Raw genomic sequence first — 13,237 nt, 5'->3', positions numbered from 1 at the left:
TGTCCCAAAATAGACTGGTCCTAACACTATAAAGTTTAGCCTTACTGGGCTGAATCATTCGATTCTAATATACCAAAATAGAATTCCAACACTGCAATACTATGCCTCAAATCAAGACTGCACAGAATGAGACTCCCTGGCTTTATATTATAACTCAATTACATAGTTTGGAACACACCTAAGTGGTGACTGGCTGAGCAGAATATGGCTATATTGTGTGACTAAGATCTCAAATTTATTACCAAAATTTTCATTTTTAAATATGTTAAAAATGTGTAAAAATAAGTGGTCTTATGTGTTTGGATGTGCGCCAATACCTGTTTTTGTCTTATACTTATTTTGGTCATTTTGGCAGCACTCCCACAATGTGTGTGCTAATATATAAAATGTTTTTGTTAGATGTGCTTAACCAAACCTCCTTGTTGTATTTTTTAAATTTAAGGGAGACTGAGCAAATCCCTTTGATTAACGCACACCACCCTGCTCAGGTGTGTTCCAGACTATGTAATTGAGATATATATATATATATATATATATATATATATATATATATATATATATATATATATATATATATATATATATATATATATATATATATATAAAGCTAGGGAGTCTCATTCTGTGCAGTCTTGATTTGAGGCATAGTACTGCAGTGTTGGAATTCTATTTTGGTATATTAGAATTGAATGATTCAGCCCAGTAAGGCTAAACTTTATAGTGTTAGGACCAGTCTATTTTGGGACACCTTTTAAGTGGTGACTGGCTGAGCAGAATATGGCCATATTCCCAACTTTATTTAAAAAATGTAAAAAATATTAAGCAGCCAATTTTTTGCAGGATTTAAAAATATGTTTAAAATGTGTAAAAATAAGTGGTCTTATGTGCTTGGATGTGCGCCAATACCTGTTTTTGTCTTATACTTATTTTGGTCCTTTTGACAGCACTCCCACAATATGAGTGCCAATATATAAAATGTTTTTGTTAGGTGTGCTTAACCAAACCTCCTTGTTATATATATTCATATACATACATACATATACAAACCCAATTTCCGAAAAAATTGGGACAATATGGAAAATGCAAAAAAAAAAAAAAAGCTTCATTTGAAAATTCAATTCACCCTGAACTATATTGAAAACACATTATTAACACATTATTTGATGTTTTACTTTGTGAATTTAATGTATTTTTGAAAATATACACTCATTTCAAATCTGATGACTGCAACACGTTGAAAAAAGACTTTGAAAAAAAAGAGCCTCTTTAAAATATGCAACATGCAGAGAGACTCTCGATTTGCCTTTTTTATGTTGATAAAGACTGAGGGGTCTATTTATCAAGCTCCGCCAGAAACACAAATTATGAAGCTCCATAACTTGTCCACGTGCTCTGAGGTGGCGGACAGACATCGCCGAAAATCAACCCGATCCAATACGATCGGGTTGATTGACACCCCCTGCTGGCGGCTGATTGGCCGCTAATTTGCAGGGGGGCAGCGTTGCATCAGCAGTTCACAAGAACTGTTGGTGCAAAGTTAAATGCCAACAGCGTATGCTGTCAGCATTTAGCGATGTGCGGCGGACATGGTATAGCGGATCATGTCCGTCCGCACAATGATAAATGGACCCCTGAAGCTTTTCCCTTTGTTAATTGCATTTGATGATTCATTACTGGTTTAGTATAGTAGATTTGTAGTAAATCCTTAACTGTCAGATTAGTAAATTTAGGGTTATCAGTAAGATACAGTGTTTGAAATGCTCTTTTTTAAAGTTTTTCATGCTGGTGGACAAAACAGTATCTATCACTATATTAACCAGCTTGTAAGCTATTCTGATGAAATGCTGCACCTTACCAAGACTCCGGTTACTTCCTTGCGAATCTTTCCTCGATGAATTACTGCTACGAACACTGGAAACCGAATCATATCTCTGCAAAAGAGATTTTCTTTAGTTAAAGTGACATAAAACATAATTGTTTAGTACAAGTTTTTAAACAATGTGCAGGGAGGCAGCTATATCACTGCTTGTTGATTGGATATACTTTTTACAGCTTTCCCCTTAACTGAAACCAGATGAATTTTGAGCAAGACAGATTGAAGACAATATATTCTCATATATACAATATTAACATCTAAATTAGACCTTGTAAAAATGATGAATTCTAATAGATTTCCACACTAGGTGAATAGAGTCTAAACTGCAAAAGGAAGTTTGTAAGGGAACAAAAATAGGGTGGTCTTAGAAAACTGTAAGTTTAAAAAGCAATTATGTAACAACTTTGTAACAAAAATGAGCAAGTTAAATGACATTCTCTGAATATTTCCAGTAGCATTTTTTTGTTTACTTGAAAAGAATAATATATATTAAATATACCATACATTACTTTCCAGTCCTTTCAATGTAAATGAAAATCAAAATTAAATGTCATGTTTAAAATACAAATTTACTCTTCCCAAATTAGTTTTATTATCAAACTGACCTCTTTGTCTTGGTTTTCTATGTTTTTTTTTTTAAAACTTTTATTTATGACCAATAAAGGGTACAAAGTTACAGAATTACACAATGGGTCTACTACCCACCGCGCAGGGTGGGCTAACAAGGCAGAAATAATAGTACAGTAAGATGTGCTTTCGTACATTGGCCTATATGCAACTTTGAGAATTTTCGCTGGATCGACAAGTAGTCCAATGGATATAGGTTTGTACCACAATATTGTTTTTTTAATATTAATAAACCTAACATAAAGTACCAACACACAAATAAACAGGGTAGGGAAAAGGGGGTTGGGGTGAGAGGAGGGAGGGAGTGAGTGTGAGGGGGGAGAAAAGAGGAGGGGAGAGAGGGGGGAAGCTGATAAAAGTTCCATACATTGTTTTTGGAATTGAATTAAAAAAAGGGGGGGGAGGGGGGGAGGGGGGAGGGATAGAGACAAAGAGTAATTACATTGTACAACTATACCGCAATTTACCCCATAACAGACCATGAGATATAAATGTGATTCGCAGATCCCCAACAATACAACATGAACCGGGTAACCGGTCTGAGAGTGTTATGCTATTTCTTAATCCTGGGAAAAGAACCATTGTGACTCAGTTTTTTAAACATCAAACAAAACAAACTAAACAACTATACTGCTAAAGAGCAGCAACAACGGATTCAGTGAGTGCTTCTCATGTTGTCTAATGCAGTGATTTTTAACCTTTTTTTTTGCCGTGGCACACTTTTTTACATTAAAAAATCCTGTGGCACACCACCATCCCAAAATTTAAAAAAAATCACACATTGTAGCCTAATACAGCATATATATATACAGGGAGTGCAGAATTATTAGGCAAGTTGTATTTTTGAGGATTAATTTTATTATTGAACAACAACCATGTTCTCAATGAACCCAAAAAACTCATTAATATCAAAGCTGAATAGTTTTGGAAGTAGTTTTTAGTTTGTTTTTAGTTATAGCTATTTTAGGGGGATATCTGTGTGTGCAGGTGACTATTACTGTGCATAATTATTAGGCAACTTAACAAAAAACAAATATATACCCATTTCAATTATTTATTTTTACCAGTGAAACCAATATAACATCTCAACATTCACAAATATACATTTCTGACATTCAAAAACAAAACAAAAACAAATCAGTGACCAATATAGCCACCTTTCTTTGCAAGGACACTCAAAAGCCTGCCATCCATGGATTCTGTCAGTGTTTTGATCTGTTCACCATCAACATTGCGTGCAGCAGCAACCACAGCCTCCCAGACACTGTTCAGAGAGGTGTACTGTTTTCCCTCCTTGTAAATCTCACATTTGATGATGGACCACAGGTTCTCAATGGGGTTCAGATCAGGTGAACAAGGAGGCCATGTCATTAGATTTTCTTCTTTTATACCCTTTCTTGCCAGCCACGCTGTGGAGTACTTGGACGCGTGTGATGGAGCATTGTCCTGCATAAAAATCATGTTTTTCTTGAAGGATGCAGACTTCTTCCTGTACCACTGCTTGAAGAAGGTGTCTTCCAGAAACTGGCAGTAGGACTGGGAGTTGAGCTTGACTCCATCCTCAACCCGAAAAGGCCCCACAAGCTCATCTTTGATGATACCAGCCCAAACCAGTACTCCACCTCCACCTTGCTGGCGTCTGAGTCGGACTGGAGCTCTCTGCCCTTTACCAATCCAGCCACGGGCCCATCCATCTGGCCCATCAAGACTCACTCTCATTTTATCAGTCCATAAAACCTTAGAAAAATCAGTCTTGAGATATTTCTTGGCCCAGTCTTGACGTTTCAGCTTGTGTGTCTTGTTCAGTGGTGGTCGTCTTTCAGCCTTTCTTACCTTGGCCATGTCTCTGAGTATTGCACACCTTGTGCTTTTGGGCACTCCAGTGATGTTGCAGCTCTGAAATATGGCCAAACTGGTGGCAAGTGGCATCTTGGCAGCTGCACGCTTGACTTTTCTCAGTTCATGGGCAGTTATTTTGCGCCTTGGTTTTTCCACACGCTTCTTGCGACCCTGTTGACTATTTTGAATGAAACGCTTGATTGTTCGATGATCACGCTTCAGAAGCTTTGCAATTTTAAGAGTGCTGCATCCCTCTGCAAGATATCTCACTGTTTTTGACTTTTCTGAGCCTGTCAAGTCCTTCTTTTGACCCATTTTGCCAAAGGAAAGGAAGTTGCCTAATAATTATGCACACCTGATATAGGGTGTTGATGTCATTAGACCACACCCCTTCTCATTACAGAGATGCACATCACCTAATATGCTTAATTGGTAGTAGGCTTTCGAGCCTATACAGCTTGGAGTAAGACAACATGCATAAAGAGGATGATGTGGTCAAAATACTCATTTGCCTAATAATTCTGCACTCCCTGTATACACATACACACAAGCAAACACATACTGTATGTATTGTGCTGTTATGCCATGTCTCCTACAAACTACCCCTGCACTGGGAGTAAAAAACAAGCAAAGTTTAAAAAATATGTCACACTGTTGTCAGTCTGCCGTGGCACACCTGAGGATCTCTCATGGCACACTAGTGTGCCACGGCACACTGGTTGAAAAACACTGGTCTAATGAAGATTTAAAGGGACAGTAAACCTTAAAAATAATGTTATATAATTCTGCACATAGTGCAGAATTATATAACATTATTTAAGTGCTATAGTTCTAAACGGCTTTTTTCTCTTCAAATAAGTAAAAATTACCGCGCTTTTACAGACCCGCTCTCTGCTCTCTGCTGAGCGGGTCTGTAATATTCAGTCAGCGCATCGGGCCAGCTGTATAGTCACAGCCCGGCCCGATCGCGCCATAAGACTAAGTGCAGCTCGCTCCTGTCACAGGAGCGAGCTGCACTTAGTGCTATGGCGCGGTCGGGCCGGGCTGTGACTATACAGCTGGCCCGATGCGCCCGATCCAAGAAGCTATGCCCCCCTCAGCAAGTATATAGTATATGGAGTTATTACAATCTTAAATTTTAGTTGCTCGGTTCTATGAAATAGAGAGTTAAATGTAGGGTTTGTTTCTGCGTTAGAGCCTTAGATCTCTTAAGGACAGTGAGTTCATATAATGTAAGAGGAAAGCCCATCAAATGTGCTCTATAAGACCCCCTTCAACACTCTTGTGAGAGGTGTAAGTATGACTAAGGTTCTCTGTGACTCAAAACAGCCACCAAGCTGCGGTAACCACAGAATGAGAGAAGGAGCCACCGGGCAGTTTTTGGGTCTGTGAAGTAGTGCTGAAGCAGAGGAGGACAAAATAACTGCGTAATTACCCATTAATCAACAGCCAACAGGGCTAGGGAACTGAAACAAATTTTTATGCATTTCATATTAAGTGGTTTTCAGCATGTGTTATAGGACAGTTATGGACTGAATTTTATGGCAGTATGTATGATTCAGTCAAAGCATGATACAATAGCCACGGTTTAAGTATACATTTAAGAGTGACACAGGATCATGAAATATACAAAGTAGTAATAAACAATAGTAGAGTCCCATGGTGGGTTAATAACAGATGTGATCAGGCCTAGATAGGAACTACTATCACCATGATGGCAAGAACATATAACCGCAGCTAAATCTCAGGAGCAAGAAATGAACTATCACATCAACAGGCAGTATAGGGTAAATTTAACGTTATGGCAGTCTTTACAATATCCCAGCATATAATGTAGTATGGTAGGCGTTATATTATTTATCAGGCCAAACGCAGATATTGTCCAGGTGGTAGCTCAAGCCAGAAAAACTAGCTGGAGTGTGATTTTCTCATTTTTAGCCTACCCCCTCCTCTCTGGCCCAAATTTTGGTTCCATAGAACAGGTCCAGTAACCATATTAAAAAGCAAAATATGTGTTTCCTTAGCAGAGTACTAGAAAGAGTTTTTTGGAAAGGATTATAACAGGAATTGACCAATGCCACATCGTAACCTCGATATGTACATACTCAGGGGCTAAAGCGCAGCTAAGGGAGAACTGGTTAAAATACATGGAGCGTCGCAAAAAAGAAACTCCTAAGGCTAAATAATCCAAGTGAGGTTCCGCTGTACTCCACCATCCTCCAGGGAAATCCTCAATCAGCCGGCGATCCACTCTCAAGCTAACCAATGCCGCTTCTAGTTGGAGTAGGAGCCGGTTGATAATGCAGCTGTAGTACTTGCAGGATGGGTGAAGCTGTGTCAGACTCCTTTGGACCCCCACCACTTAGCCAAGCACGCCACCCCAGAAGCATGGAGCAAGATTGGGTAGCCTGATATCTCAGAGGGGAGCAACTCTGTCTCGGGCGTTTCGGAAGACAATTATTGTGATCCCTGGTCAGCACACCTCCACAATTAACCGCAGCTTTGCATGAATGTGCTAGCTGTTTCTTGTGAGTCAGGAGCTGCAAATGAACCTGTTGTCTCAGAGAGCTCCGTGGTATCCTCCACTCCCCGCTTCACTTCTTGTCTAGGGATTATCAGTGTCGCAGACAAATTAGCCTCCTCATGGTGCGGCGTCTCCGGCCAAAGATGGCGCTCAGCAGATAGAAATGGGGACATGTGAGCTTGCGTCTCTGCTAGCAGTCGTTGCATGGTTGTGTCCAATTTAGTGATCGCTGGAAGCAGCAGGGCTTTCAAGGCAGATAACATGTCTTGCATTTGGCAATATTCAGTTAGGATAGCCATAGTATTAGAACGTCCGTGCAGTAGGTCTCTATCCACTTCGGAGTACCTCGAACGGGTTTTACTTTAAATGTGACTTCCGTGGGAGAGAGGATGGTAGCTTCTCTATCTGCCTTAATTCTCGGACACGTTGCTGTCAAGAGATATGCAGATGGCAATAGGTTCAGGCTGTTTAAAGGTCTTTCTTTCTCCAGGTTTCTCTGAGCTTCATCTGAGCAGCCATCTTGGAATGCCACCCACCGGAAGTTGGTTTTCTATGTTTAAACTTACCTCCTTTCCATGAGAGAATAATGAGGTAGGCTCAGGAGCATGCACACTATACGTGTATCTTTGTAACAAACATTGCTTCAAACAATGCTACCAAACAGTGATCAAAATAACAGATAATAGAAGTAAATTGGTAAGTTTTTATTTTAATTGTGTGGTCTGTTTGAAGCTTCATTTTGACTTACATGTTCCTTTAAAAAAAGTATCTAATAAGATTATAATTATTATTTTTACATCAGGAGCGTATTATGGCCTAGGCCAACAAGGCCGGTGCCTAGGGCAGCAGATTTGGGAGGGGCAGCACATTTGTACTATCCTCTCTCTAAAAGCCAGCACACAGTACATTGAGTGATAAAGTGCAGGCTTTTACAGAGAAGACAAGGCATGTGCGCTGATTAAGGTTGCTCTTTACAAGCAGTGCTCATTTAAACTGTTGCTTCATTTAGAGCTGCTGGCATTTTTGCAGTGGAAGCGTTCTTGGTGAGAGACTTGCCCAGGGATATGCTTACAAGGTGAGGCTGGAGAAGAAGACCTTGTGCCGATATGCTGCCTCCCCTTGTCAGCTGTGGTGGGTCTGCGAGTGCAGTGCTTATTGCAGGTCTTTGCACTGCTTAGATCAGCTTGTGGTGTCTAATCATAAACTCTCAGTGTTAATGTATGTTAGCTACTAATAGCTTTCTCTGCATTCATGAACCCACTAAGTAAATAGTAAACGGACACTTAAAACGTTTCATTACTTGAATGATGGTAATTACTGTATGTTGTTGCATGTAAAGGGCAGTGATTGTTTTCAAAGTGCATTCTTCTTTCTCTCCCTTCTTTCCCTTTCTCCCTCCCTTCCTCAACTCACTCCCTCCCTCAACTCCCTCCTTTATTTCTTTCCCTCCCTTCCTTTCTCCCTCCCTTCTTTCTCTCAACTCCCTCCCTTGCTCCCTTCTATCACTTTCTTTCCCTCCCTTCTCCCCCCCCCCCCCCATTTTCTCCTCTCCCTACCCACTTTTCTCTTCTCCCTCCCTTCCATCTTTCCTTTCCCTCCCTTTCTCCCATCCCCTTCTTTTCTCTCCCTTCTCTAAGGGAGAAAATGGTATGAGATGCTTGCAATTCAACCCACCTGTATGCAAGTGTTTTGCTAGCCATTTTCTTTTGAATTGTTATGAAAAAAAACAAGAAAAAAAACCCAAACATTTTACACACAGACCCAAAAAAATATTAAGGGGAAAAAAGGTCTAATTTTTTTTTTTTTTTTTTTTTTGGGGGGGGGGGGCAGCAGAATTTTGAGTGCCTAGGGCAGCACAAAACCCAAATACGCCCATGTTTTACATTAAAGGGACATAAAAACATTTTCTTTCATATTTAGATAGCACATACAATTTTAATCAATATTCAATTTTACATCTGTTATCTAATTTGCTTCTTTTTTTTGGTATCCTTTGGAAACCTTGGTAAGTTTAGGAGTAGCACTACACTACCGGGTGCTAGCTGCTAATTGGTGGCTGCACATATATTTCTCTAGTCATTGGCACATCTAATGTGTTCAGCTAGGTGCTAGTAGTGCATTGCTGCTCCTTCAACAAAAGATACCAAAAGAATGAAGTAAATTCGATAATACAGGTGAATCGCAAAGTAGTTTAACATTGTATACTCTGAATCATGAAAGAAAAAAATTCGGTTGCATGTCCTTTTAAACATAAGATATCTAGAGGGTCATGTGACCCCCAAAAAATAAACTGCTCCTTTTATTGTGAGGTCACATCTATGTACTTATATTGGGCAGAGATACTGGTGCAGTCTCCCAGACCAATTCATTTTATTTTTCTGAACACAGTAGTGAAAAGTGAATGAAATATTCACAATTTTTTTCTATATTCATAGCACTGGCAGCAGTGTTAGTAACAATGGCTGTATACTTCTTACTAGATATATTTATCATGACTCATGCATGCTTAACGCCTACCTCAGTATGCTCTCATGAAAAGGATATATGTTTCAACAAAGGACAACAAGAGAAAGTTGTAAATTTGATAAAGCTTAAGTTTGAATTCCATGTCCCTTTAAAGATATCAGTTCTGTTAAAAGTAGCAAAACCCAGTACACATAATAAAGATTATTTGTACCTAATATTCTGCTCGGCCATGAAAGGGTTATATGTTCTTTATAGATTAGATCATATAACATTGACTTTCTTAAATAAACCTATTAACTCTCCCTCTTGAAACTTCCAGTGTTTGCATTTTTGCTCTGTTTCAGTTTTTGTTGTGTTCCTAAATTTCTGGCACACAGTGTTTGCTTTAACCCTTTCGTGACAGGGTTAAAGTGCCTACATCGGAACAACTGTTCCGATGTAGACAAATTGAAACTACGCGATCGTGCATACGATCGCGAGATTTCAATTATTGGATCGCATCTGGGGGGCGTCCCTACAATCCTAGGAACGCCCTCCAGACCGTGATTAAATCCCTGAAGCACAGAAGGCTTCAGGACAGCCGTTAGTTATGACGTTCCATTCCGTCATAACGGCTTTAAAGCCCAGTCTAATTATGACGGAATGGAACGGCATAACGGCTTTAAAAGGTTAAAAAACAGTAATAATACAAAGCAACATGATCAAGTGATTATATTCAACAACCGACTATACACAAGTGTAGTGTTTTATATTTACCTACACATCTGTGTCATGAATATGGAAAAAGAATTTATGTTTGATCATGGCTGGGCTTTGCATGGGGTAAATTTTTTAGTATGTTTATGTGTATTGGAGGAGGAGAAGTGAGTGCAGCCTTTTCAAACAAGCAGCCACGGTGGAATTTTTTTTCACTTGCAAGGTCAATTAACGAATGCCTGCAACTAAACTATGTGTGTGATATATATATATGTGTGTGTGTATGTATATGCACGTGTATTTTTTATATATCTATATATATATATATGTGTGTGTGTGTGCACGTGTATTTTATATATATGTGTGTGTGTGTGTATTATATATATATATATATATATGTGTGTGTGTGTGTATTTTATAAATTTATATTATGTGTGTGTCAGTGCACTTGTATTTTATATATATATATATATATATATATATATATATATATATATATATATATATATATATGTGTGTGTGTGTATATATTTTATAAATTTATATTATGTGTGTGTGAGTGCACTTGTATTTTATATATATATATATATATATATATATATATATAAGTGTGTATATTATATATATGTATATGTGTGTGTATTATATATATATATATATATATATATGTATATGTGTGTGTATTATATATATATATGTATATGTGTGTGTATTACATATATATATATGGTGATATGCAAAAGAGAAAAAACACTGGATTAAATACTTACTAGCACTAAGTAATTACTAGTATTTACTATTAAAAAGGGGTTAAAATGGGGGGGGCGGAGCTAACCGCCAAAGGGACTGGTCGCACATTACAGTAGCTCCCGGCTTCAACAAAGATTCTGAGGTTTTTATTTGACCTGATATTCTATAATAAAAGGAGAGAAGTGCTTTAAACCTTTATCTAAAGGTTTGCTTTAAAGATTCGAGGAAGACCGGGAGTGTTCTCAACGCCCACTGTCAGGGCAACTTAGTGTGGCCTAGCTGCGAAGTGGTGCGGACATGGAGGATCCCCACGTGGCTATCCTGGCCCTCTTTCAGGAATACGATCGCAAGTTGCTGAGTAGACTAGACCAGCTTATCTCGATCGTTAGCCGCCAAACTACAGATGAAGGCAACACTGGGTGCTTTGAGGGAGAGGCTGCGGCACCTGACATGCCCAAGTTTGTTACCCAGGGGAGCTCTACTCGACACCCCTTATCAGAGATTGGCTGCCCTTCGGAGAGTGTTTTAGCCCAAGAGAGTAGCGGATCCTTACAATATGCATCTAATTTGGGAGCTGCGGCCGACCCTCGGATGCCAAGTGTGACCCACGGATGCCTGAAGGAGAGATCAGTTGTGGAGATCGTCGCGAACGGGGTTCCTGAGAGATCTGGAAATGTCACAGTGATTATGCTAAATCAGGAGATTATACCTCCGGAGGCAAATTACCTTACCAGGGGGGCTCTTTCTTACCATCGCCCAGATTTGAAGTATAGCTGCTCTGCTAGCTCAGACGACTGTGGGAATCTCTCTGGTCCACTTTTGCATCTCTGGGTCCCCTACAAGCTAGCTGGATTTATTAGCCACTACAATGCCCTAAACACACCCAGAATAAAATTGATGGTGGGGCCGCTAACGGAGGAACGGCAGATTTGGGAGACTCGCCTCTGGTATGGGGGCTTCACCCGCATGCAGACAGGGTAAAAGGACTATATGAACAGCACTCTTGGGTGTCAGGGCAGCGCTACTGAGTGTGTTAGAGACTATAAGGTTATGTTTTTTCTGCTCTATAGAATCCTCTCTACTACAGCTAAATAACTACTGTATGCATGAAGACTAAGTGTCGGATACTTTGTTGAGGGCTGTCGCATGCTCCTATCTGTCTACCATTGTATTATATTGTTATTTCTACAGTTTATATTACAGCTGCTCAATTCATGTCTGGTGCTCCATAGTACATAGGTTGATCGGTTACTGTGTATTATGGCCCCAATTCTGCATAGATTAGCAAATTTGTCCAGTACTATTGCTATTTATTATTGAGTTTTTTCGGATCTCACATCATTCCCTTAGAGAGTGGAGATGTACTATCTCTTCAAGGCTTTAATCTGCTCCCTAGATAGAGAGATGACGATGGGGGTCATTTATTGCAATCAAATTATTTTGCACCAAAGCATGGGAAGCCAGTCTTTTTATTCTTCTTTTTTTTTTTGGGTGACCGGGCTGTCTGTGGCCTGAGTTTCCCTTCTCAGATTGTGTGACTGACCCCTCTTGCTATATATGATTTGGGTAAGACTAGTGGAGATTTAATGGTAATCGTGCAAATGTTTAGCTACCTAAAAATATGCATTACCTTTATTCTTGATATTTGCTGTTGCTAAGAGACATAATAATTGCCGTGTTAATGTTGATTATTCCTGAAGTAACATGTAGTATGTAATTGTTTCTTAATGCGAGTATCATGTATGTTACAAAGCTTTGTCGAAATATCCAAGTATTTTGAGAATGCTAGTCAGGCAATATCTTTTCAATGCTCCAATAGTCCTATTGATTTGAGGAATATGTGTGCCTTAATGCAATGATTTTGTCACTTACCTAGATGTGTATTTGTTGCTAATCATTTTGTGCACTAACTCACTCTTCTAAGGAAAAAGTTTCCCCTCTTGTTCCCTCTGAGCCTTTATATAATTCATAACCGCTTTATCCCACCCACTCAAACGTTTTTTAGAGGCTGTATATATCCACATTTTTAATCCCAGTGCGGTAATGACTCAGTAATTTCTTTCCTACATTGCCCCCCCATTCCTGTTTGGCAGAGTTACGTAGTCTCTGCCCTGTCCAAGGAGTCTTAGTTGCTCCTTGGGCCCTAATAAGAATAATATCGTTGTGTTTACATATATACTCTTTCCTACATATAGCTTGTTAGTTGTCGTAATTTTATTTAATTTAACCTCTAACCTGAAGATGAGTTAACATAAGATTGTTTACTGGTCTTCTATATGTGACCTAGACTGAAACTGTTCTTTCTTGAGCCCACATCTGACCAACTTGTATTCTTATATAGCTTATATTCCATACATGTCATTGTGTTATATTATGTAATGTCTAATACTTTTCGAAGATGCTTAAGCGAGTTCAGTTTGAGTCTGCAGTTTTCTTAACTCTCTATATGGTATTAATGT

General features: G+C 39.1%; 1 protein-coding gene across 2 annotated transcripts in view; it reads right to left on the bottom strand.

Moving 5' to 3' along the window:
- The window catches only part of TC2N (tandem C2 domains, nuclear), a 135,352-nt gene that overhangs the window by 34,801 nt on the left and 87,314 nt on the right, over positions 1-13,237 (bottom strand). For both annotated transcript variants that reach the window (XM_053697551.1, XM_053697552.1), the window contains one exon: positions 1,856-1,931. In XM_053697551.1, coding sequence (XP_053553526.1) covers positions 1,856-1,931 — 76 coding nt within the window. The remainder of the gene's footprint in view (positions 1-1,855; positions 1,932-13,237) is intronic.

The sequence above is a fragment of the Bombina bombina genome, chromosome 1 (assembly GCF_027579735.1).
Source record: "Bombina bombina isolate aBomBom1 chromosome 1, aBomBom1.pri, whole genome shotgun sequence".
NCBI lineage: Eukaryota > Metazoa > Chordata > Amphibia > Anura > Bombinatoridae > Bombina > Bombina bombina.
This window is presented reverse-complemented; position numbering and strand designations above follow the sequence as displayed.